The 27227-nt window shown below is 39.5% G+C and overlaps 1 protein-coding gene across 5 annotated transcripts in view; it reads left to right on the forward strand.

Annotated features, from left to right (window-relative positions):
• Positions 1–27227, forward strand: part of HYDIN (HYDIN axonemal central pair apparatus protein) — a 386960-nt gene that overhangs the window by 79030 nt on the left and 280703 nt on the right. For 4 of the 5 annotated variants that reach the window (XM_045076288.1, XM_045076287.1, XM_045076290.1 and 1 more), the window contains 4 exons: positions 10921–11078; positions 13090–13212; positions 19154–19273; positions 22822–22956. In XM_045076288.1, the coding sequence (XP_044932223.1) occupies positions 10944–11078; positions 13090–13212; positions 19154–19273; positions 22822–22956 (513 nt within the window). In that variant the 5' untranslated portion in view covers positions 10921–10943. Of the gene's footprint in view, positions 1–10920; positions 11079–13089; positions 13213–19153; positions 19274–22821; positions 22957–27227 lie in introns of those variants that run through there. The other variant, XM_045076291.1, reaches the window with a different exon arrangement.

Below are 27227 nucleotides of genomic sequence, written 5' to 3' on the forward strand. Positions count from 1 at the left end.
TATGAAAAAGCATTTTTAGTCAGTCAACCTATATATTTAGTAAAATGTATTAGAGGCATGTGGGCTAGTGCACTGCACAGCAAATATGAAATGTAGTGTTTCTGATGGAAGTTCTTTGAGATTTGTTTTCATCTTACATGTTGCTTGCTGGGTAGAAAAGATTTTAACTTGTTCTGAGATTTAACCTGGGAACACATATGCCTGTTTTTTATTTGGCTTTGCAACAACGGAGAGACTTGGGAATGGAAGAAGAAGGTAGGAATAAAAATGCGAGGAAATTAGTCTTTGAGACCTTCAGGATGAAGGGAAAGCAAGAAGAAATAGATAGAGATGAGGGATGGGGTAGAGTTCAGGTGATCATGATATAGTTATTTATGTGACATGTACATGTCCCCGCTATGTTGGGGGATGTTCACTAATTTAATGATAGATGTCATGAAATTCTGCCTTACCAGACAGCAAACCCATTCTGTATTTGATCGCTTTTAGACTCAGCTCCCTTATGAGTTCCTAGAGGTGAACAAAATAAGTTTGTGCAGAAAATGAATTTTGTGCTTAAGAATATCTTTAAACTTTTTTTTAAAAAAGAATCCAGTGCTGCAAATCAATAAGGCAGATCTTTAATGCAAACCCCATCCTGCCCAGTCTCCCTCCTAAGACTTAGCCTAGAATACATTTTCTTGTCTTTTCTCTGAAAGAAGCTATTGTGACTTAACCTAGACTCTGTTCCATAGAAACACAGAAGGAACCCAAAGTTAACATTTAAATTAACACAAAACAAAAGAGAGAAACAGTTCTTCTGAGAACTATTTCAGTATTGTGAAAAAGTCTCCTTTAATGAATGCAATTTAATATTAAAATAAATTCAAATATTAACTGATCCTTCTTTTCCTTTGCATTCACACATAATCCCTACAGTTAAGCTTACATCCTGGAGGTAGAGACAAATAATTGCAATAGAATGTATTACCTTCAAGAATAGAGGCATATGCAAAGGACAGAATGATTGACACTCTTTGTATTAGGGAAAACCTTATTTCTGGGGACCCTTGAGATGGTTTTTTTGGGATGAATGAAAGTTTGATGGGCAGATGGGGATAGGGAAGTGAGAAGAAAGGATGAGCTTCTATAAAATGGATAGAGGAATGAAATAGCAGGTACATTTGGGGACTGTGGAAAGTCATTTGCAGGGATTAATTAATGAATTTAACACACTTATTAAATAAGCATATGTATCTCATACTGTAGCGGGCAGTGAGAATACAGTGATGGTAAAGACCAAGTTTCTGTCCTCAAGGAACTTGCAGTCTATGGGCAGCGGGAGATGAATAAATAACCATGACAGGGGTGAGCATGAGATCATAAAGAAGGGGCTGCCTTGGAGGGTCAGAGAAGGCTTTCTGAAAGAGGTGGCATCTGAGCCCACAAAGACAAGTGGGAGTTGGTGGTGGGGTTGGGAGTTTGGAAGGAAAGGGGTTCTGGGTGAAATGTACGAGTCTGGAGGTGTGTGAACATTTGAATGATTGTGAACTGCAAATTGAACATAATGTACAAGTAGAGTGAGTTCCTGGTACATATGTCATGCTAAGGAGCTTACAGAATATTCTGGACTAAAGGATTTTAGGTAGGGAAATGACATGACCCTGTTTTCCCTTTAGAAAGGTCACTGTGGCATCAGTGCAGAGAGCGGATGGGGAATAGGGGTGTTGTGAGGATGTGAAGCTGGAGTCAGGGAGGTCAGTTAAGAGGCTGTTCTGGTCAAGACTTGAGGGTTACATTAACAAAGGAGGACCACAGGGATGAAAAGGAGGAGTTGGCTTTGTGAGCTATCCAGGGGGTCGAGGCAGAGGAATGTCACGACTAAGCGTGTGGACTCTGGAGCCGGAGCGACTGGCTCTCCTCCCAGCTCTCGCCTTTACTAGTATGGGGACTGGGGCAGCTTCCTTACCTTCTCTGTGCTTCTGGGTTTTTTAATCTGTGATTTGGGGAGAATAATAGTACCTACATTTAGTGCATAATGCTTGGAACACTGTCTGGTTCATAGTAAGTGTTCAGTGAGCATTTACTTATTATAGGACTGATTGGAGGAGAGGCCAGTCATAGATGACACCTGAACTTGGGGAGTGGGCAGTTGTGTGAATGGTGATTCCATCACAGAGGAATGAATGCAGGAGAGAGCAGCTCTGGGGGGCATGCTGGGCTTGAGGTGGCTGTGGACACCCAGGTGGAGACAGCTTGTGTGCAGTGGGGTCAATGGACTGGAGCCCAGAGGGACCTGGGGAGGCATAAATCCTTTAGAATTGCAGGAGGGCATGGAATAGTCCTGGGATACACTGCCAAGGAGACAGCTGACAAGGAGAACAGGATGGCAGGTGAACAGGAGCCAGCGGAAGCCAGCGACTCTGAATTTGTTGTGACATGGTCTGTGCTCTTGTGTGGTTTTCTCCAGCCGTCTTCACCCGCTGGGGGTGGGAGAGAAGCGCAGCTGGACTGCCCCAGGGTTGGGGTTTTACTGGCTGAGACAGCAAGACCGGGAATCAGGATGTTGACAGCACGGCTCAGAGACTGGACGGAGGTTAGCTGAGAGATGAAGGCTGCAGAGGCGAGACTGATGAGGTGCGAAGGGGCGAGGGCGCAGGAGGAGTTGGAGTGTGATGATTCTGGGACCACTGCCTTGGGAAAGTGATCATGGAAACCACATCCATGTGCACGCAGGCTGCACAGGGCACTAGAGGGTGGAAAGAGGGATAATGGCTACTTAACTAAAATAGAATTCTAGGAGCTTCTGAAGTTCATTTTAACAAATAAAAATTTATTCTTGGTGGAAACGAAAGATTTGGCGATATGGCTAGCTGGCACAGTAAATATCCTAATAAAAGTATTGTTATCCAGACCTCTTCAGTTAAAAAGTTATTTGGTTAAAAAAAAATTCTTTGGGGGGGCGCCTGGGTGGCTCAGTGGGTTAAGCCGCTGCCTTCAGCTCGGGTCATGATCTCAGGGTCCTGGGATCGAGTCCCGCGTTGGGCTCTCTGCTCAGCAGGGAGCCTGCTTCCCTCTCTCTCTCTGCCTGCCTCTCCATCTACTTGTGATTTCTCTCTGTCAAATAAATAAATAAAATCTTTAAAAAAAAATAAAAAAAAATTCTTTGGTTCATGGCTCCTTTAACCATATTTTTGACCTGAGGGTGGTCATTAAAAGCAGGGTGTTAATGGAATACATGAGTCAAGGCATTCCAGGGACATTAATGCATTTGGCCTATTTGCATGGATTCAGTTTTGTGTTAGATATTGAAACACCGGACTAGGTGATTGTCATTTTTAATAACACTCCTGAATATTGACTCTCTCTAATTTACTGGTCAATTGTTCATTAGAAATTCGCAGGCGTCCGTTAAATGCGAGACAGTACGCATTATAGTCTCTATCTCAAGGAGTCTATGGGCTGTTAAGGTCAGAATACGCACACACATAACTGTAAAGTAGAAAGTTTTAGATGTCATAAAAGAGAGGAAAAAGTAAGATGCTGGAAGGTCAGAGATGTTGAACAGTCACTTCTAGCTGGTAAGATCAGAAAGAAATTGCTTCGATAAGGAACTGACATTTGAATCAGGAAGGGATCTGTGCAGAGGTAAAGAAAGGACATTGCGGTTGGAAGGAACAGTGTGAACAGATTTTTAGGGAAAAATATCTTAACCCTCGTAGTTAAGGAGCAGCAAAACCACGATCCAAGTACGGCAGGCTGGAATTGTAGTAAGGTATCTAGTGACCAAAACAGGAAAAAAACAAAACAGGAAAATAGTTGAGATTTTTTAAGTACTTAAGAAATCATTTATATAAAGAAATAAGTTTTAATAAAAAATACCCCAGTCATCAGATTTTAAGATAACTGCTTTGTATTTTAGTTTGATAAAGAGGAAGTCGTTGTATTTCTAATCTGTTGACATAGAATGGTCAACTTATGTCACAGCCATAGCTTATGAATACATCTTTTTTTAAAAAGATCTTATTTATTTATTTGACAGATAGAGATCACAAGCATGCAGAGAGGGGGAAGCAGGCTCCCTGCTGAGCAGAGAGCCCGATGCGGGGCTCGAACCCAGGACTCTGGGATCATGACTGGAGCCGAAGGCGGAGGCTTTAACCCATTGAGCCACCCAGGCGCCCTACATCTTTTTTTTTTTTTAACATCTTAATTTTATTTTATTGTTTTCAGTGTTCCAAGATTCATTCTTTATGCACCACACCCAGTGCTCCATGCAGTACGTGTCCTCCTTAATACCCACCACCAGCCTCGGCTAATCCCCACCCCCATCCTCTCCAAAACCCTCAGTTTGTTTCTTAGAGTCCAGTCTCTCATGGTTCGTCTCCCTCTCTAATTTTCCCCAACATACTTTTCCTTTCCTTCTCCTAACGTCCTCCGTATTTTCCTTATGCTCCACAAGTAAGTGAAGCCATAAGATAATTGACTCTCTCTGCTTGGCTTATTTCATTCAGCATAATCTCTTCCAGTTTTGTCTGTGTTGATACAGAAGTTGATTATTCATCCTTTCTGATGGCTGCGTAATATTCCATTGTATATATGGACCATATTTTCTTTATCCATTCATCTCTTGAAGGGCATCTCAGCTCTTCTCATAGGTTGGCAATTTTATTTACTTATTTGAGACAGAGAGAGAGCGCACGCATGAGCAAGGGGAGGGACAGAGGGAGAGGGAAAAGTAGACTCCCCACTAAATAGGGGAGCCTGATGAGGGGCTGTATTCCAGGACCTTGAGATCATGACCTGAGCCGAAGGCAGGCACTTAACCAACGGAGCCACCCAGGTGCCCCATGGGTACATCTTTACACAATTGGGGTACATCCACCAGCAAAAGATATTTATTCATCAAAGGATATACATAGTCTCTGAGCAGTTTTTAAAGATGGCCAAAATGAAGTTACACATTTATATGCCACCTGAAGCATGTGAATGTCCACCTTTATAACATCCTTATCTACAACGAGTTTTGCCTTTTTCAATTTTTCTTGAAAAACTTTAAAAATAAATTTTCCTTTGAAATAACTGTAGATTCATAGGAAGTTGCAAAGAAAGTACAGAGAGGTCTTATGTACCCTTGACTTCCTATTCCCCCCACAGCTACATCTTATAGCACTATAGCATAATATAAAAATAAGAAAATTGTCATTGGCATAACATATATGTATGATTCTATGTGCATTTATTTATATAACTTCCTCTACAACCAAGATACAGAAAATTCCTTTGTTATATTCAGTAATAGCACTGGAAATTGAACTCATACCTTATAAGAAGTGAAAAACTTACTATAAGCAAATTTTCTCTTATTTACCCCACCTCGATAAGCCTTAAGATTTTGCCTGTCATCTTATTTCTTCTCGATGTCTCTATTTTATCACTACGAACATCCCCTCTCCACCATCCCTAACCCCTCGTGACCACTACTTTGTCCTTCATCTCTGTAATTTTGTTACTTGAGACTACTACATAAATGGAATCATAGAGTATGCAACCTTTTGGGATTATTATGTTTTTTCAATTCTTTTTGTCCCTGAGATCCATTCAAGTTGTATTATCAATAGTCTGTTCCTTTTTAATTGCTGAATAGTATTCTGTGGTACCGGGTACCATATCTGGCTCACCATTCCCCTGCCGAGGGACATTTAGGTAGTGAAAGCTGCCATTGAATAAGCATGCACAGGATTTTGTATGTATTGGTATTTTTAATTATGAAAATTTTAAAAACATGCCCAAAGTGGAGAGAATAGTATAATCTTCAGTGGTTGTCAGTATTGTCCCGTTCTTATTTCTTCTCTCCTCCTCCCTCACACACCCACACACCTATACCTGCATTCATATTCCCCACATGCATCTTTTCCTGGAGTATTATCAAGTAAATGTCAGCTATAATTTCTCTGTACCTGTAGATGCTACATATCTCTAACAGATAAGAACATTCTTTTGAAAGTTCATATCCACAGTACCATTATCCTACCAAAGAACCAATAATTATTTTATATCGTCTCTATTCATTTATTTGAATCCTGATCTAAACGAGGCACACCCTTGCATTTGGTCGGTTTAGAGCTCTTTTAGTTTATATTATAAACTGCCCACAACTCTCTGATGCTTTTTATTCCTTGAATAAAGTAGGCCATGTTCCTATAACATTTCTCATATTCTTGATTTGGCTTAATTGTCTTCCTCCAGAATATGCTTGCTCCTCCATTCTCTGTGTGTCCTGTAGCCTGGCTGGTAGGTCTAGAGGTGTAATTAGGTTTTTGTTAATAGTTCCACATGGCTGGGGCTCTGTAGAGCATCATGTGGAGGCAACATGGTATGTCTGGTTTTCGCACATTTAATGTTAGGATTGGTTTAGAGGGCTCCAGTGGTGTTCGCTCGATTGAGTCATTACAGAGTTCTTCAACAGCATCTTTCCTAATGGTTTTAGCATCGAATGATCTTTTGTTTCATTAGGGCCTGCATAATGGTCATTATTTTTCTGTTGCTTCTTCTGAGTTTATTAGCTGGAATTCTTCTATGAAGGACTGTTTTCCTTCCTTAATGATTTGGTTAACTTGCAATGCAATTTGTACCAAAAAAAAAAGTGCATGATAAATGGCTGATTCTTTCCTTTTATTTTTTCCAAAATAATCAGTTTGGTGCCGTTGCAACTTCCAAAGGTGACCAGTGATTTTTTTAGTATCATTTGAACTTAAATTTTTGAGAGACTTATCCATTGCAGACTTTAAAAAAATATTCAAATTGTCCTATTTTTGGTGAATGGGAACTCTTTTAGAGTTCTCCAGTGGCCTTTGATAATGTCCTTGTTTTATAGTAAAATAGAATACTCCAAGTTCATCTTATACATTTCATGCCTCAGACCTCAAATTACCAATTTCTCCAAGGAACTGTGGTTCCTTTTAGTGGGAAATGGCATTTAGAGGCCATGATATGTCCTTGACTGTTATTGCTTACTGAGCCTTCATTGTTTCTGGGCCGTTTCAGTAGACAGGTTATTTAAAAGGAGAAAATAATCACGAGCTCATACATGTTTTCAATTTAAGTGTAAGATTATAGGGTTTCTTAATATAAGAACTTCTTTGATTTTATTTTTTTCTTAAGCTGAATTGTTTGGTTCCTCACAATATTCCTTTAACTACTTGTTTTGAAAATATTATTACTGGGGCACCTAGCTGGCTTAGTCAGTAGAATATGAAAACTCTCGATCTTGGGTTTGTGAGTTCAAGCCCCATGTTGGGCATAGAGCAAAAAAATGTATATTGTCACTAATATTATGACTAAGGAAGACTATGATTTAATGAAGACAGTCAAAATACTGTATTTTAAGGTCAGTTGGAGTAATTGTTTTCTCTTTGTGCTTATGACACCAGCTTGATATACAGCAAGGTTCATTTCTTTCAGTTGGTTTTCAGTTTTTAAGAATTGATTTTTTTAGGGGCACCTGGGTAGCTCAGTCCATTGAGCTACTGACTCTTGGTTTCAGCCCAGGTCAGTCTCAGGGCTGTGAGATTAAGTCCCGACCCTGGGCTCTGCACTCAGTGTGGAGTCTGCTTGAGATTTTTTCTCTCTCCCTGCCCCTTCTTCTTGTGCATGCTCCATCTCTCTCAAATAAATCTTTAAAAAAAAATGAGTTGATTTTTTAAGTGTTTTAACATGTTATACGCAAACTGAACCATGGAACACTACATCAGAGATATATTATATGGTGACTAACATAACATAATGAAAAAGAAAGAAAGAAAGAAAGAAATGCTTCCAGAATTCTCCAGTGAAACAAACAAAAAATAATAAAATATATTTTTAATAACCTTATTGAGATAAAACTCTCATACCATACAATTAACCCCTAAGGTGTATATAGAACTCCCCAGTTTTTAGTGTATTTACAAATATGTGCAATCATCACCACAGTCCACTTTAGAACATTGTCATCTTAGTAAGATAACCCATACCTTTTAGCCATGAACCTCTGCCCCATCTTTTCATTTTTTCCAGCCCTAAGCAACCACTAATTTATTCCTTCTCACTAGAGAGCTCCCCATTCTGGACGCTTCATGTGCATGGACTCATACAACACGTGGTCTTTTGTGACTGGCTTCTTTTACTGAGCATCCTATTTTTGAGGTTCTTCCGTGTCTCTGTGACCCAAGAGGGTATTTCAGGCTCAACCCCTGGGTTCTGGGATTTTCACAGAGACATCTTGTCTGTGGGTAGTTTTTATTTGGTCTTTTTGTGGGAGACTGAAGTTGGCTCTCACCCATTCCAACATGCTGCTGACATCACTTCCCATATTACCTTGTGTTGTACAATTAGACGCATCACCGTTGATTCATTGTCTTTCTCTGTTTAGTATGGCTACTTTGCTTTTTCTAATTTCTTTTGGTATTTAGGAAGGTTTATGTTGAGTAGTTTTTGGTATATAAACTCTTTAAAATGGCTACATTAGTAATTTATTGCTGTATAATAAATTACCCTAAAATTAGTAGCTTAAAATGGTGAATATTAGTTCTCTCATAGTTTCTATGGGTCAGGAATCTAGGTGTGGCTTATTAGTTGGGTGCTTCCTCTTCAGTGTCTGTTATGCATCTGCAGGCAAGCTGTTGGCTGGGCCTCTAGTCATCTAAAGGCTCAAATGGGGCTGGCAAGTCTGCCTTCAGGCTCATTCACAGGGTTGTTGGCAGGTCTCAGGAGACCCACTTCCAAGATCACTCATGTCATTGTTAGCAGTCATGGTCCCTCACCACGTGGGTCTCTCTCTCTAAGCTTTCTGAGTGTCCTCACAGTGTGGCAGCTAATGATCTGAGAGGGTGCCAGACAGTACCCAAGATGGATCCAAGTCTCTTTAAAAGCAATCTCGGGGGCACCTGGGTGGCTCAGTGGTTGAGCCTCTGCCTTCAGCTCAGGTCGTGATCTCAGGGTCCTGGGATCAAGTCCCGCATTGGGTGCTCTGCTCGGCGGGGAGCCTGCTTCCCTCCCTCTCTCTCTCTCTCTCTGCCTCTCCGCCTATTTGTGGTCTCTGTCAAATAAATAAAATCTTAAAAAAAAAATAAAAGCAATCTCAGAAGTGACATTCATCAATGTGCTGTATTATGTTTGTTAGAATACCTAAGGACAGCCCACAGTCAAGGGCAGGGCATTAGCAAATACATGCGTGCTTGGAAACAGGTATCATTGACTGCCATCTAATGGGCTTTCTACCCTAATTCCCATAAGCTCCTTTATTCTACCTGGGTAAATATTTTGACTCCTACCTAATAGTGTTAATGATCTTGTTTTACTTTTCTATTTTTTTACTCTTCTTTTAAAATCGCATTCTTTCAAGTTTTTCAGAAAATATGCTTAAACTCTATATTCTCCTTATGTCTTCAACTTCATTATTAAAATTAACTCTATAATTAAATACATGAAATGTTCATTGTAAGTCCTTTCGTTGAGGTTCCCCAATCATCTATTGGTTGGCTGAAGCCCATCGTCTAGTACATTCCTCAGGAAGGGAACTTGTTCACAATTTTCCCTGAGTTTTACATGTTCAAAACTCCCTTTCTGTAGCTTTGGTATTTGAGGGAGAGCTTGGCTGTATATAAAATTCTTGGCTCATACTTTTTAAAGTTTTGGAAAATATTGTCCTTCATTTTCCCAGTTCTTAGGTTCCTTTTTCAAGGTCCATTGACATCTAATTCTCTTGCCCCTCTAAGTTATTTTACCTTTTTTGCCTGGAAGCTATGAGAAGTTTAAAAATTTCTTTAAAAGTCTAATAGTTGTGCTAAGATATAACTTAGAGTTGACCATCTGCATCTGTCTTCATAGACACCTACCAGTCCCTTTTCATTATGTTTTCTTTATGGGGGGGGGGACTTTTTATTGGATGATAGTTTTAAATATTAGTTCCACTCTAGAACTTTATTTTTCTGCTTCATGGGTTCTGGTTATAATGTACTGGATCTTCTTTTTGACTGTCTGCTATTTCAATCATTTGTTCTTTTATTTGTTTTACCTTTTAAAGCATTTTATATTCATTTCCTGGGGTGTTTTACTGCTTTACTTTACTGCATTTTCATTCAGATCTATTTTTCTTTATGTACCTCTTTCCTCACTGTTTTGGTCTGGTAATAACTTATTGTCTTGTGAGCTTTTTAATGACTTTTATGGTTTCTTACTTGACATTGTATCCAAGCATTTTTAGTTTTTGTTTGTGTTTTTTGGGCAGAGTTGGATAAACTAGCCAGCTATTACTGAAAACAGAAATCCCCACTTGTCACAAATGGGCCTCCATGTTTGCAACTGTTCTACTAAAAGGCATAAGGAAGGTTATATAGAGGGGAGATGTCCTATCTCTTTGATTTCTAGATACAGAGTGGCTGTTTAATGACTTATTTATGACCATAAATGTCAAAAATTTTCCAGAAACTTCCTCTTCCTTATCTCATACTGCCTTTTTAGTCTCTGCTCAGCTTGAAGGCCTGAAGCCTTATGTTTTTTTCTGTTTGGAGGCCATCATGAGAGAGCATTGTTAAATAAATATAAAGTAGCAAACAATGAAGTGTATTTATTGGGCAGTGTTTGTTTATCTGGGAGGATAAAAGTACCAAATGTAGGAACTACATGTATGTCTGGGTCTTCCTTGAGCTCAGTCCAGAATCACTTGGTTTGTCTAAAGGGCTTCCTAGACTTTGGGCTAAGGTTAAACCTGGACTAATTACATGGAATAGACTGCTCTAGCTAAGGCATTTGTTACAGGCATTTGATGTATTTTTGAAGATTAGTCTTTTCTAAACATTTTGTATTTGAAAAATCTTAAAAAAAAAAATTGTGACCTGTATTCAGGAATTAACTGTATTTGTTCTAAAACCCCCCCCCCCTTTTTTTTTTCACTTCTAGGTGAATGAAGGAAATAACTAAAAATGACCAGTAGAAGACTCGAGGAGTCTATGGGGGCTGTTCAGATGGGGTTAGTCAGAATGCTGAAAGGATTCCAAAGCAAGGTTCTGCCACCCTTGAGTCCAAGGGTGGTTACAAAAGAAGAAGCAAATCCAATGGTAATGTACCCGAGACTTTCAAGTGTGAAAGACTTAATGCAGTCTCCTCAGGAGGGTGACAGCTGCTACTTGGCATTCTCAGAACTCAGGGAATTACTGACTTACAATATCGATGTAGGTAACATGGCAGCTTGCTGTGGAGCAGAGGCTCCTCTTAAAAGCCCAAGAAGTTTTTGAAATTACATGCCTCAAAGTAGAGACTTGAATTGCTTAAGCTAATCAGTTGAAGTAAGACTATGCAATGAAATTATGGTGGTTTTCTAAATGTTAGGTTGAACCCTATGAGACTGCCTTGTGTGTAGTTCAAAAACAATGAGGTATCAGAATTTTGTAGGGTTTGACCTCAACAGTGTAATACCTATTGACTGGCAAGAGTTATTTCTCTTTGCATATTTGTAGAACAGAGAGTATCAAAATGATGACTATATGGTATCAAGGAAAAATACACTTTTTCTCTGTCCTTCAAAATAAAACATACTTCTATTTTAATAGGTTATAGTAATGTGATGAGAATGGAATTATAAACTACATGCTATAGAAAATATCAGTAACAATTTACAGGGTTCAAGATAGTATTCATCAAATTTTAAAAGCCAGACTCAAGTTATGTTCCGAGGAAAAAAAATAAAACCTATCATCACTCTCTTTTGTGGTGGTCATCATTTCAAATTTAAACTCCTGACTTTTTGCTTTTAAGACTTTATTATTTTTATTTAAACTGTGACACAGCTGATACCTCTTAACATTTCAGTATTCAAATCTGGGTTCCAATCAAGAAGAACCTAAAAAAAAAAAACAAGTAAGAAGCAGCATTAGAAATATGCTTTCATTTATATGGATTCAATCACAGAAATTAATTTTGTAGGGATTTTGAAGAGCATTGATTTTAACCCAAGGTGAAACGAATCAGCTAAATTATATATCTCTGGCTGTTTTAAAAGTCTTGGTGCATACTTAAGCATTATGTTGCTGTGAATGATCATCCTCCCCTTGCATATAAAGCAAACCCTGGAACATTCCAGAACAACAATAAGTAAATAATTGTGTTTGGTCCTGGATAAATAAGTCTTGTTGGGTTATTTAAATGCCTTTATTTAAATGATAGGTTACATTTTTTTTTTTCTCATAACATGAGAAAGTGTTAAAGCATTTGTGTTCCTGTTTTGGTGTGAGTAGAAGTGGCTGCTGGATCTGATCATGGGTTTAGGGCTCTTTTAAAACAAGGTCTAAACGTGCTCCTGGGATTTCTAAAAAGTTCAAACTCATTCCTAAGCTGTGCAGTCACACTCCCTAGATCCTTTCTTTCTTTCTTTCTTTTTTTTTTTTTTTTAAGATTTTATTTATTTATTTAACACAGAGAGAGATCACAAGTAGGCAGAGAGGCAGGCAGAGAGAGAGAGGAGGAAGCAGGATCCCCACCGAGCAGAGAGCCCAATCCGGGGCTCGATCCCAGAACCCTGGGATCATGACCCGAGCCGAGGCAGAGGCTTTAACCCACTGAGCCACCTAGGTGCCCCAGATCCTTTCTATTTCACAAGATTCCTCTTTAACCTGCTGTAGTGGGATAGCTAAATACCCAAACTTTGCTTGTTTGTTGTAACTTCAACTGAGAACTAGAAGCATTTCATATTCCTCAGCTCTGAACACCAGAAGTGATTTTTGGAAGTAGGGTTGTATGCTCAGATGCTTTATCTGAGTGTAAATGTTAAACTCTTTGGATATGTTCTAGTGCAATTTCTTGACTCCCCACCCCCCCAGTTTCTTTTGTGTGATTTCTTCAAAATCGCATGTCCTTTCAAATTAGTGTACAAAGAGCTCAAAAGTGCGCAGGTACTTCTCTTGTATTATTTAGTTAATTTAAATATTTCATAAGGGAACTTAGTTGCATTCCACAATTATCCTGAAAGCTGCAAACACAAATTATTCATTACTGGCACTTATGAAAACACTTTTTTGGTATAACCATTTATGAATCTTCCGCTGTTTTTTATTTTTTTATTCTTTAATCTAGCTGACACCCTCGGAATTCCTGAAGGAAATGTCCCTCACCACAGAGCAGAGACTGGCTAATACACGTTTGATGTGCCGACCACAGATCATCGAACTTTTAGACATGGGGGAAACACATCAAAAGGTAGCTACCTCCTGTCATACTTGTTAATGAGGCAGGCTCTGGAATAATGTGAACATTCTAGAACAACAGGAACTAAGTCATGGTTATTGTTTCCAGGCTAATTCCTTATTGAGTTTGTGTTATATATTCTTTTTCTACCTCTTTTGATCTTGATATTTGTTGATTTAATATGGATAGAATTATAATTAATAAGTAAAAATAACTTTTGTCTAGTCACGTTTCTTAGTTACTTCTGGACGCTATTGTTTATAAGTCAGGAGTAGTTCCAAGGATTATAGTGGCCAAATCCAATTAAGTCATCTTCTTAACACAGCAATAAATCCCATCTTCCCTGAGCTGTCATCGCTAGAAAGGAAGAAGGTGGAATTGTTTATTAAAGGTGGCATTTGTTATCTGTTCTGGCTCACTTCCAATAGCAAATGTATTCATTTAGTTTCTAAAGAATAGTTATTTTAACCTGTTTTTATATTCTAATGTAAACCATGAATTCCAGGCTTTAGGAGTATATGGTTATAAAAAGGTCTTATTTCCTACTTTTAAATTAATTTCTTGAATTAGATGCTTTACTTTTTATGTACAAATTATGGTATGAACTTCCATTCGTCAGACTGATGGAGATCTGTCTCCTCTTAAAGGCTTTCCTGGGCTAATCCTGAGAGATTTCCAGAGATCTTTCCCCCGTCATGAATGAGTTCCTGAGGCTCTTTTGCACTTGCTGCAGCACCATTGCCTTCCCTGTGTAGGATCTACACAAAATTTGCTCTTCCTCTGAGCCTTGCAAATTTAGTTATGGTTTCTTCTCTTTTTTGAGGCCAGTAGCATGGCTTCTCCCAATACTAACTTATCCTGATCAAGGGCTATTTGCTCCTTTCCCATCATGTAACTGAGACCAGCCTTATTTTCCTGCATATTTTCCTGTATGTACTGCTTGTATGTTTTTTTTTTTTTAAGATTTTATTTATTTGACAGAGATCACAAGTAGGCAGAGAGAGAGGAAGGGAAGCAGCCTCCCTGCCGAGCAGAGAACCTGGTGTGGGGCTCAATCCCAGGACCCTGGGATCATGACCTGAGCCGAAAGCAAGGGTTTAACCCACTGAGCCACTCAGGCGCCCCTGCTTGTGTGTGTTTTAACATATTTTGACCCCTGCTATGAAGGATGACATAATTAGTACACTTTACTGTATTTCATCATTTCTCCCTTTTCTTTCTCAACTCATTTGGTTATTTTTACTTTATTTTCTGGAGTTTTATTTGTTCCTAGTTGGGCGACAGTCATCTTTCACCAATCTCTTCAAGAAGAGCCTATGGATACTATACTTCCTTGGTTTTTTGTTTAACAATATATGCCTATTTCCTTTATATCAAATTTCAGATTTTCCCCATAAAAGCTGTGCAGGCATTTTCCTCACTACCTTCTGGCTTTAATGGTAAGCAGAAATATGATGCATAATGGTATGCAGAAGTGTGATGAAGCCAGCTTGATTTATCCCACTACAGATATGTCAGTCTTTTAGCTCTTATGGCCAAAGACTGTTTATTCTAATTTAGTATGCAGTAATTTTTTTTAAAACTTTTCTTGAGATACTATCACGTATCTTTAGTTTACTTCTAGAAAATTTTTCTTGAATGACCCAGTATTTGTTCTTGCCATTTTTCATTCTTCTTGAGGACTATCAATTATGAATATGTTGGACCTTCTTTGTCTACCTTTCTAGATATTGTATTCCCTTGCCAACCATTTTTAATTTTCTGTTCATTTCCATTTCATTGTTATTATTTCCATCAGGTTATACTCTATGTTCCTTACTTTGAATCTTGTGTATATGTGTTTCTCTTATCATTCATCCTTGAGTTTGACCAGTTCAGTACTTCTGGATTGTCTCACAGTATTAGTCTCAGCATCCCTTTTTATTTACTTATAGCTCAGCTATCATATTCCTTTTATTTTCTTCCTACTTCACTGGTTGTTTTTATCTTCTTTTATTTTTTGGGTCACTCTTCTGTTCCTGATCACTAAATGTTGGAACTCCCCAGTACTTGGTCCTTGAACTTGGTTTTCTTTTGAACTCATTCTTCAAGTGACCCCTTCTAGGAGCAGGCTTTAAATTCTACTTTTTTAAATGTTTACTTTCACAACTGTTTATCTTGCTGTGGCCCATCCTCTGAACTCTGGGTCAGTTATTCAGCCCAATGAATGATTGGCAGCTCAAACTTAAAATATTCAAGCTCTAATTTTTGTGTTTCCTTCATTCCCTAAAGACACAATCTTGTCTCTTTTGTCTCCTCCATCTAGTATATATTTTCTCAGGCCAGAAACCTACCTTGGGATTATCTCTGATGCTCTTTTTTTCTTTCATCTTATATGAAATCCAATGACAAGCGCTATAAACTTCTGCTTTCACAAATATGGCTTTAATCAAACTGCTTCTCACCAGCTGCACCAATACCCTCCCAGTTCAAACCACCATTCTCTAGACTACTGAAATATTCTCCATGTTTCCATCTCATTCCACCATCATCAATTCTGCACAAAGAAGAAAGAATGATTTTTTAAAAATGTAAACTGGGACATGTTACTTCCATGTGTAAAGCCATCCAGCAGCTTCCTCTTACCCTCAGAGATATAGGGTCCTGCATTGTCTAATCCTATTTCCCTCACAGACCTCTTTCCCTTCCACTCTTCCCCAGCTCATTCTCTCTAGCTGTGCCCCCTCCCCTTTTGTTGCTCTTCGAACACTCAATGATAATCCACCCCTCAGGACCTTTGCACCTGCTAGTCATTCTAACTGTAATCTATTCTCTCAGATCTTTGCAGGATTTGCTTAGATCTCTGCTTGGATGTATTTTCCTCAGAGAGGCTCTCCCTTGACACCTGTTGAAAAGAGCATACACCTTGCATTCACACTCTCTCCATGTCTGTTAGTTTTCTCTGTAGCCAAATCACTGCCTGACCTCATATTATACATTTCTTTATTTTTTATCCATTTCCCCAAGAATGTCAGCTTCATGAGGGCAAGGGCTTTGTTGGCTTTGCTCACTACTGTGTGCTTAACATTTGGAGAATATTGGAAACTCAATTAGTATTTATGAGTGAACACATGAATTTTTCATCACTTTGATTGCTTAAGTCCTCCCTGCCTCTTAATTATTTGCTTTGTGGTTTCATATTTTTTTCCATTATGTCTTTTGGGTTTATAGTCAAACAGTGTAGCCAATATTTTCATTGGTTCATGGCAACTTTCCTATTAACTCTTCTTCACTTGCCATTTTCTTTATCCCTTTGTTTTCCTTGAATATTTTTGCACTGATCTTGATTTATCAAGATATTACTATTATTGTTACCACTCATTTTTGGAGGGAAGAGGGGCATTTTTCCCGGACTTGTGATCTGCAGGAAATTCTTGTTGGGGCATGTCCTAGTGGTGTCCCAGACCAATAGGAATCCTTCATGATTCTCAGCACAGCATTTTATGAAAGAGGATTGTGTGCATGTGTTTATTTGGAAGGGGGCTGAGAGGAAGGAAGGAAGAATGAGCTGTGTTAGCCTTTTCCCAGAGTTGTGACTTGTGGGGGCCCTTAGGAATCAGAATCCTTCTCTTCTAGCCTGCCTCAGTGGAAAAACTCCTTCCTATAAACATGTGAATTTATGTGTTGCCCATTTGGCCTTGCCTTCCCTGCTGTTTCCTGGTGCCAAATGGCATACAGGTAATTTCTTATTGACATTTCTAGTATTCCAAACAAGGAGTTGGTGGTTTTGCCTATCAGAGTATGCGACCTGCTTAAGAGGTCTGTATAGTGCAAGCCTTACCTGAGATCTGAAATTGTGGATGTTCTCACTGGGTATCTCTTAACCCTGGTTATTTGTGGCAGGAGGGGTGGGGAAGGGAGCTCAAGCTGCCAGTTAAAACCTATACAAAGTCCATCTTGGAGTCTGTCATTTATGCTGAAATCCATTGTTTCCTCTGCACTATAGGGCCTCTGTCATAGGTCCAGTGATCTGTTTCTGGACTTATCCACACCACTGGTCAGTTTATTCAAATCCAAAACATGGTATTTAATTGCTCTCTCTCTCTCTATATATATTTATTTATTTCATATAAATATTAATTTATTTCACTATAATAAAAGCAGTGGCAGAAGAGGGGCAGAGGGACAGAGAGAATTATAAGCAGGCTCCATGCCCAGGGCAGAGCCTATTGGGGGGCTTGATATCACAACCCTGAGATCATAACCTGAACCAAAACCAAGAGTTTGACACTTAACCGAGCCACCCAGGTGGTCCCCAAAACCATATATATATATGGTTTTGACAAATATATATATATATATATATATATATTTGACAAATATATATATATATTTGACAATTTTATTTATTTATTTGACAGAGAGAGAGAGAGATCATAAGCAGGCAGGGAGGCAGGCAGAGGGGGAGAGGGAAGCAGGCTCCCCGTTGAGCAGAGAGCCCAATGCTGGCCCGATCAGGACCCTGAGATCGCAACCCAAGCTGAAGGCAGAGGCTTAACCCATTGAGCCACTCAGGTGCCCCCTTTTTAATCGATTTCTAATGTTAAAACAACTTTGAACTTCTGAGACAAACCCAATTTGGTCATGATATATTATCCTTTTTATATATTGTGGGTTTCAGTTTACTAATGTTTTGTTCCTTAAAAAAAAAAAAATCTATTGTATATAACTAAGATTAGCCTATAGTTTTCCTTTCTCCCGCTATGTTTCTTAGTTATAAGAAAGTTGTGCTACCATCATCAATTTGGGAGATATTAATTTTGTTTCTTTCCTTTGGGAGAGTTTCTATAATATTCATGCTTTTTCTTTAAATGTTTGCTAGAATTTGCTTGTAAAGTTATTTGGGCTGGCGTTTTCTCTATCAAAAGTTTTTACTTACAGATTCAATTTCGTAGTTCAAGAACTGCTCATATTTTCCATTTCTTCTTGTGCTAGTGTTGATAAATTGTATTTTCTTAGGATTTGTAACTTTAATCTAAATTTTCACATTTCTTGACATAATACCCACTTATAATCTTTTCAGTTAGTTCAGTTTCTGTTGTAATGTCCTTATTTTCATTCTTTATATTGGCTCTTTGTGACTTCTGTCTTGTTTTCTTTTTTTCCCCATTTATTTATTGTCAGCATAACAGTATCATTATTTTTTCACCACACCCAGTGCTCCGTGCAATCCGTCCCCTCTATAATACTTTCTTGACCATACTCACCAGTTATTTTGTCAATTTTATTAGTTTTTAAAGGCTTGACTTTTGGCTCTGTTGATTCTGTAGTTACTTTCCATTTTATGAATTTTTATTGTTTTGGTTATATCATTTTTTTCATTTTGTTTGGTTTTTTTAAAATGTTTGCTATTGCTTTTCTAAATTATTGAGATGAATGCTTACATCTTCATTTTGCAGACTATACTAAGGTGCCCCAGGGTGCAACTATGTACTCACAGAGCAACATGGAATATTCTAAAATTTCAAGGAGACATGGCAATGCTCAAAACCTATTGGATTCTACCCAAGCTAATAGCTTGAGATAATTTATACTTTTAACATTAGATTGTACTGTCTTGTTAAGCTCTTCAGTTCCTTCACATAGATATTTGTTGATAGAGTTTTTCTTGTTATTTTCATAGGGAAATCATGACCTTATTCACCATTGCTATAAATGGAAGTTTTGGGTTGGTGTTCTAATTAGCCTGTATTTTTTAAACGAGGACCAAATCTTCTACTTTCTTTTGTATTAAACAAATTGTTCACAATAACTTCAGTACTTATAACAATTATTGACTATAGTAGTTACCCCCTTCTGAGTGTTTTATATGTTTTTAGTATTAACATCCATAGGTCTATGTAGTATTTTCATTTATTGCCCTGTCATTTCTGCCACTGTGGGACTGTATAATGAATTTACTTTTTCAATGCAGTCCTCAGGAGTTGACCTGGATCAGGCATTATTCCAGCCCTTTCCATCAGAAATTGTATTTCAGAACTATACTCCCTGTGAAGTCTATGAAGTTCCACTCATTTTGAGGAATAATGACAAAGTGAGTATGTTTGCTGGATGTACCTTTTATTGATATGTAAGGGATTAAATAAAGTGGGATCCTATAGGGTCTTAGATGAATTCTTTAATTTGAGAGGCCTAGAAAAGTAGATTAAAAACATGCACTTTGACTATAAGTTTAACGAAGACAAGATTGGTGTTGATTTACTCATGTGTGTTCCGACCCAGATCAGTGTCCACCAGATGATCAACTCCCAATATGTATAGTAACATTTTGTTGAGTAAAATACTAGCTAGGTAAATGTCTCAATTTTTAAAAAAATGTTTATTTGTTTATTTTAGAGAGAAAGAGAGTGAATGGTGGTGGTGGGGTTATGGGCAGGGAGTGAGAGAGCCTTAAGCATACTCTTCTCTAAGCATGGGCTCGATCTCATGACCCCAAGACCATGACAGGAGCTGAAACCTAGAGTTGGCTGCTTAACTGACTGAGATACCAAGGTGCCCCAAATGTCATGAAATTCTTATGTGTGACCAGTTTAGCTAGGTTTTCATTCAAACAGGGTAAAACGTACATTTATGTTTTCTGCATTAGGGCCTCTGTAAACTCTACTCATATGAATTGCAGTTGTTGAGGTAAATTATTTATACTTTATAAATTGTACTTTTTTAAAAACTTCAAAACAAATGTATCTCCCTTTCTTTTTCTTTCTCCAAACTTCAAAACAGATATATCTCTCTTTCTCCTTTTTCATTCTCCTCCTTTTTACCTTAGATAGCCTTCAAATTTTTGTCTACAGATCATTTTGGACAGCTTCTCACAATGTCTATACCTTGGCCTTTTGTCGTGGCAACTGAGAGTTTCTTCTCCATCCATATGCCTTTTTCCCTGCTAGAGATAAATTATGGTTTACTTCAAGAAAAGGTATTAAGTGCCTGAAGAGTTCCTTGACATCTAACAATAATGGAAGAAAGAATAATGTGGGGAGTCAGCATGAAGCACAGTTAAATGTGAAAAGTAATCAGAAGGAGAGAAAAGCATCTGAGAGATACTGAACTTCAGATGTGGAGACAGGTAGGAATACCTCAGGAGTTCAAGAATGTGGAGACAAAAATTCTAGCTGTAAGAAAAAGAAGGAAAATAAATGAAGACTATACAAGAAAACTTTTAGTTATATTTGGTACAATAGCTCATTAAAGGAATCGCTGATGCCTTTCAGAAATCAATGGGGTGATGTGGTGACAGTAAAGTCAGACTCTGGAGAAAATAATATATTTAGTTCTTGGCTACAGGAGTGCTAGCAAGAGAAGCTCAAGGGACAGAAGTTAAAAGAGTAGGCAGAGAGAAGAAAAAGAATCTGAGATGCTCAGAATTATGCCCCTAGACCTCAAGAAGAGATGTATTCCATAGACATCAGGACTCTCTCTTTTCATATAGGCTGCCAACCAGTTCCCTTTGTCAATTCCAGTTCTCTTTTTCCCTTTCTCCATGACTTTTTGACTCTTGCTCAAGTATTTTAAGGCTGTTAAAGACAGAGAGGAGCTAGCCCAAGGGATATTTTGATCACTCTTCCTTGGCCCTAAACAAGAAATGATTGCCAGTGGGTATAATATGAGCAAGTAAAGGGTACGGGCCATTTTGTAAGTTTTGTCTGCCAAGGGGCACTAAGTTCTCATGGATAACCCAGTACCTCTTGGTTCAATGCTGCTATAGTGTGACCTCATGAAAGGAAGGTCTTCATCCAGGGAAAGCCCAGCTACAAAAAGTAGATTGATTTCTCTAGCCTAGGCAGGCTTATCCTTGGGTAACTCACCCAAGAACAAGCCTGCTTCTCTACTTCCTTAGTTCATGGACTCATAAAGAACTGCTCGGATAGATATGGGGCAGAGAAAAGTGCTTTCTATCTTATTTGCCATTTATTTCCTTCCTCATTGGCACTGAATGCAAAAGATAGAGCCTGTTTGGTCATTATTTCTCTATCTCACAATACAAGGTGGGAGTAAGCTATGAACCCTCTACAAGGCTCAACTTGATTCTACTTAGGATATAATCATTAGAACCCAGACTCTAGAGTCAGACTAATTAGGTGGATTCCAGCAGAGCTGTCTCCCAGCTGCAGACCGTGGGTAAGTCGCTTCACTACTCTGGGCCATGGTGGTACTAATAGTACCCATTTCAATCCACTGTGTGGAATATTAAATGAGGTAATGAACGCAAAGCCTTCAGCTCAGTGTCTGTCACATAGGAAGCACTAAACCATTATTATTGTCATTACTATTACCATTACCTACTGTTGTTGGTATTTTCCTTTTTCATTTTTAATCTATGATTCTGCCTTTGCCAGAAGTATTCTCAGCAAGCTTCCACAGTGTCAATCTGTCCATCATAAATGACACTGCACCTTCCCCTTACCAGCAAAGCCAGATAGACTCCTATCACATTGGCATGTCTCTTCCTTAACCCCCACTCTCTAGCCTTAGCATCTGTCTGAATTCTCTCTCTGCATTTCTTCTTTCTTTGCCCATCTAGGTTTCAGTTTTGAGAGCTTGTGTGGGTTCTTTTGCCCTCATTTTGCACCTGAGACTTCTCCGTCACCTTTAACTATATAGTTCACTGTCTTCTGCCCCCCTTGAGTCTTCAAAAAAAAAAAAAAATCTTTTTCCTTTCCCTGTGTCCCTGGAACCTCCACCCCCATTCTTCTTGCATTTGTATGTCTTTTATTGCTTAGACTGTGTTAGATAAACAGAGATACGTACTCTGGGCAAGGCAAGCAGAGCAGAGCAGAGGAGGATTTGAAGAGAAGGAGAAGCTCTTTGAAGCCGCTCTGACACTGGCCTGGGGACCCCGTGCTATTGCTCTGTTCTTGCTCACAGTGGTGTCTACTGAGGACTGTGCCCCAGATGGAAGGTGGGTTGAGGCTGGGGCTTGCTGAAGGACACTGAGGACAAGCGTCCTGTTCCGCGTCTGTAGAACGGGGGTCATAAGGTAGCTCTGAGGATATTGAGACGATTAAGGCCTGCCTTCTGTGCAGGGGCTGGTCCACAGCAGGCATGCAGGAAGTGTGAATTCTTCTCCCGGATCACTTCTCAAATCTTGGGAAATCCAGCTTACCTCTGCTGTGTGGCTGGGGTTTTAGCTGATCAAGCAGTTCCTCTTCAAACATGGTCTTATTTATTTATTTAGATTTTAGTTATTTACTTGACAGAGAGAGAGCAAGGGCACAAGCAGGGGGAGCAGCAGAGGGAGAGGGAGATGTGGGGCATGATCCCAGGATCATAGGTTCATGACTGGACCCAAAGGCAGACACTTAACCTACTGAGCCACCTAGGTGCCCCGTATCATTTAAATGACGCAATGAACAAAGGCTTGCAATAACAATAAAAATGAATAATAACTTCAGTAAAAATTAAAGCTCAAATGCACTGAGTGAGTCATCTCCTCTCACAGCTGAAATGGAAGTTAAGCCTTGACCAAGGTCGTGCGTGGCTAATGAGAAGCCGATGGAGATTTCCTGGTGGACAGCAAAGCCCGTGCTTCAGCTTCTGCTTTTTCACAGGCACAGTGTCCACCGTGGTGTGTTTCTCTTGCAGATTCCAAGGTTGGTGAAAGTCACTGGGGAAAGTTCACCTTACTTTAAAGTCATCAGCCCCAAAGATTCCGGCCACAAAGTAGCTCCCGGCGTGCCATCTATATTCCGAATCCTCTTCTCTCCAGAGGAGAACAAGGTAGGAAAGTGGTCGAATACGTGTCGCTAGCGGTTTGTAATTCTGAACATTCGCCGAGGTGGTGCTGGTGCTGGTGCTGGCAGTGTTGTTGTCAGTGGTGCTGGTAGTTGTGTCGCTGATAGTGTTGGTGGCAGTTGGTGGTGTTGAGGGGGTGGTGTTGGTGTCGATGGTGTTAGTGGTGGGGTTGGTTAGAGCAGCAGTACGGGTGGCCGAGAGGAGGGGGCAGCGCACCCCTGGGAATGAGGGAAGGACTGTCAAAGAGACCCGAGGGCTTCCATGAGCTCTAAGTACCCGGGGTATAAAGAGGGGTCATCGTTGTGGGTGCTCCCCCACCCCCCTCACCTACCTCAGCATATTTATATTGGACTACGAGCCAGAGGGTCACCAAAAAGGAAAAGGTGTGCTCTAGATGCAGGCAGTCGAGGCAAAAGATAGAGATTGTGGCTTCCTGGAGATTTGGGATCTTAGTCAGTTGCGTCCCTCCTCCCTGGGTTCTAACAAGTTTAGAAGAGACTGAAGATCCAAATATTGATCATGGTAGGATTCTTATTAATGGCAGAGAATGTGGCCAGTACCTGAGGCCCGGAAAGAGCCTTCTCTTGCTCCCCAGTGTTGGCAGATAACTGGGCTTTGAGGGGCTGACGTCTGGATAGCTCCGCTGAAGCCCAAGCAGACCAGCTATTGCTAAGAGCAGGGACCTGCCTGGTCTGCTCAGCCCTGTCCACACCTTGAAAGGCCAGAAAGAGCCTACGTTCAAAGACAGGCCATTTCCCCTCCACACGAGCCCAGCTCTGTTCCCAAACCCGTCCATTCTGAAGCCCTCTCGGTTGTAGAAATTCCAGTTCCTCCTGGAGGGAAGGACCAGCGAAGAGGGACTGAGGATGGAGGCTTCCTCCCCAGCCCTCTTCCAGGATTTCAAAACTGTGGGTTGAGTTTTCTTCTCTGTGGACCAAAGTGGGGACGTGTGGGGAGGAGGAAAGGACTTTTACCGGCATAATTAAAGGAGTGAGGACAAAAACAAGGCTCAAATAGGCAGAATAAAATGTCAGGTTATATATAATGTTAATGGTGTGTGCTCGTCTGTATTGTGCCCTTAGGGTTAGAACCACAAAAGCATGTTAGAGACAGAAAGAACCAGCTTTGAATCCCTGCTTCTTCATCACTAATACCTATCGCCACTTTGATGCCATCACCAGTATCACTGCCACTATTGCTACTACTCCTGCTTCCTGGAGAGCAGGGATAGAGAATATCATGTGGTCGGCCAAGTGTGTATCCCTCTAGTGAGTGGGTAGAAATTCTCTTATAATAATGCTGCTGTTATAATTCTGCCACTTTGTAGCGTTTGGGTTGTATTCATGGACCTATAATTTTGCCTGGGGCCCTAGGGAAATAAATGGAAAGATAAATAGTTCCAGAAGTAGTGAGGTTTTTTGATGTGCTATTGTTGTTCTCTGCTATCACAGTCTTTTTTTTTTTCCTTGAGGATCTAGATCTGAATACCATCTGTGAAGAGATTGGTATCGGATTTAGTTTGGGTGTCAAGTTCCTCCACTGTCTTTTGGGTAGGAAGCCTTTGTGCAGCTTGAAATAGAAAGCTTGCTGGATTCGAGGAGCTGGAGTTCCTTACTTTTCTGTGCTGGAGAAAATATGTCTTCTGTTGGATAAGTATTGTTCTACCTGTAGGGAGTCTGGCTGAGAAATGCACACACGGGAGTTTCTGAGGAGGTGGAATGTTCTGTATGTGTGACAAGTGTGTGGGTTATATGGATGAATTCATTTGTCAAAATTGTATGTTTAATATTTATGCTTTCTAATATATCTAAATTCGACCTTAAAAACTATAACATAGAATAATTGCAATGGAAGGGGGAGTAGAAGGAGATCTAGATGAAGCCAGGATGGCAGAAGGTGAATATTTGTTGAAGCTGGCTGGCAGGGGCCCAGCGCTTGTTACACTCTTTTGTTTTCTTTGTGTATGTTTTCAATTTTCCCTAAGCAGAAGCTGAAAGGGAAAGATTTTATTGATGCTTATCTATATAGCAAACAGATAGCCAAAATGTATGTTAGGTATGTTTGTATTTACGTGTAACTATGAAATGCTAAGCTTCCTGTTGAGGGTTATGACTTGGCTGTCTTTTGTGGCTGCTTTTCTTACTCCTCGCTTTTGCATTCCCTCTTACCTTTCCATTTCACCAACAAACCCCTAATTAAAAAAACCTTATTGACAAACTCCTGTCTATTGGCAAACCCCTAATTAAAAAAATAATTAAGTTGAAAGTTGTCTTACTGTTTCTTCTAAGTATTTGAATGTCATCAAAGTCTACACGCATGTAGGTGGAAACACAGAGTGAGAACAATGGCTACCTATGAGAAATTTAAGCAGCCAATTTTGGATACAGTCAGATTTTTCTGGGCTTGGCCTCCAAGCTATCATATAATTTACAGAATGTATTTTTCTAAAATATTGTGATTTCTCCTCTTGCTGGCTTGTCTAAGACTAATGGTGGGAATTTGGGGAAGCTCCTGCTGCTAGCTCTGGTCCCCCTTTTCTGCCAAGATCCTGTTGCACGTGCCCCATCAGCAGGGTCCCTTCTCAGGAGTTTCTGCCGGTGAATCTGCATTCACTCACCGTTGGAAAGCCAGGGGACCCATGCACAGAACGACCAGCAAGGGTGAGTCGTGCTGTCTGCAGTGCCGTTCCAGAACATGGCACAGGATCCAGGTTTATTTCAGGGCAGAGAGAAGTCCGTCTTTTCACCGTGTCACTTTCTCTTCAGTTGGCCAAATTGATAGGCAACATACATATGTACTTTCCTTCCTTATCCCCTGCTGATGTGAGCACACTCCATTCTCATTTACCCTCCGCACATCTGGAGGGCGAGATATGTAAATTGCAGCATGCCACAGCTTAATAAGCCAGTCCCCTTTCAATTGGATTTTCAGCACCCATGTATATTAGCCCGTCGAAGATGATAATATAATTTACATTTTTCCCTGTCATCTTTTAATCTGGCTTCCTGGGGTTTAACTTGTTAAGAATGTCAAGTGCCCAGATAACAGGTGCAGCAGATTCACTCTGGCTTTCCTTATCTCTTCTTGTCAAACAGACTTTAAAAAAAAAGAAATGATCTGATATCTTATTAATCTAATAATTCTGGTGTATGTCAATGTGGTAGAGATATATTAGTGTTCTCATTACACTGTGAAATTCTGGAGCCTTGCACTTTTCCTTGACCTCTTGAATTTATATCTTTACTATTAGAAGGAGAATGAAAAGTATTAGGCTTTTGTAGGAAAGCAAAACTGGGTGCTTCCTTAGACTTAAGAAAGCATCTGTTTACTATAGAATTGTCATATGGATATAATTGTGGTGATTTAAAGAGCAATTTTATTGCTGTTATGTTTTAAGAAAAAATATAATGTGTTGTCAAAATAATTTTCCTGGTTTGCTACTATAAAATTTAAAAATTGTCCAAGAAGACTAGAAAAATGTTAACGTATTTTATGCTGTCCAGGTGTACAATGATAATGAATTATATTGTCAGTGTCTTTAATTGAAGTGTAGATGCCGTAAAATTTTCCAGAATCAACCATTTTTGTTGGCAAAAACTGTGATAGGGATTTGTCTTCTTCCTGCCTGGAATTCACCCTCCCTACGTCTGTCTGAGTCATCCCATCACCCGAGTGCCTAGCACAGTGCCAGACAAATATGAAGCATGGAGTACATATTTGTTGAGTAACATAAGTAAGTAAAAATTAATCTCAAAAAATCTAGGGAAGTTTCTTTAACTTGAGGATGGCCTACTGGTGATCAAAGCAAAAACATTTAATAAGGGCTCAAATATCTTCTTGTGCCATTGAATGTATTAGACTTTCACTTTTTCTTGTTTTTCTCCATTTTATGTCACATCTTCACTGAGTGTCTGTCACTACTGTTTAGCATTCTGAACTTAATAAACATCGTTTTGTAGTAAAGCTAACAAGGCTATTGGGAATTCTCTTTGTGAAGAACTCTTGATAGTTTAGTACCCAAATGAAGATATTAAAAATGAGTAATATTCTTTCATTCACTCTAGGCCAAGACTAGTTCTATGAGCCAGAACCCACTGGAGAACAAAACAAGCTTTGGCCTTCATGGAGCTTATGTTCCTCCATGAATAACAGGCAGATGTATAATGGAATGTCAGCTACTGATGTGGTAGAGAATAGAGAGTGACGGGCTCTTGTTTCTTTTCGGAGGGGAGAGGGGGTTAGGGAAGCCTCCTGTT

Source organism: Mustela putorius, unplaced genomic scaffold, assembly GCF_011764305.1.
Source record: "Mustela putorius furo isolate JIRA1106 unplaced genomic scaffold, ASM1176430v1.1 tig00000174_pilon_pilon_pilon, whole genome shotgun sequence".
NCBI classification, from domain to species: domain Eukaryota; kingdom Metazoa; phylum Chordata; class Mammalia; order Carnivora; family Mustelidae; genus Mustela; species Mustela putorius.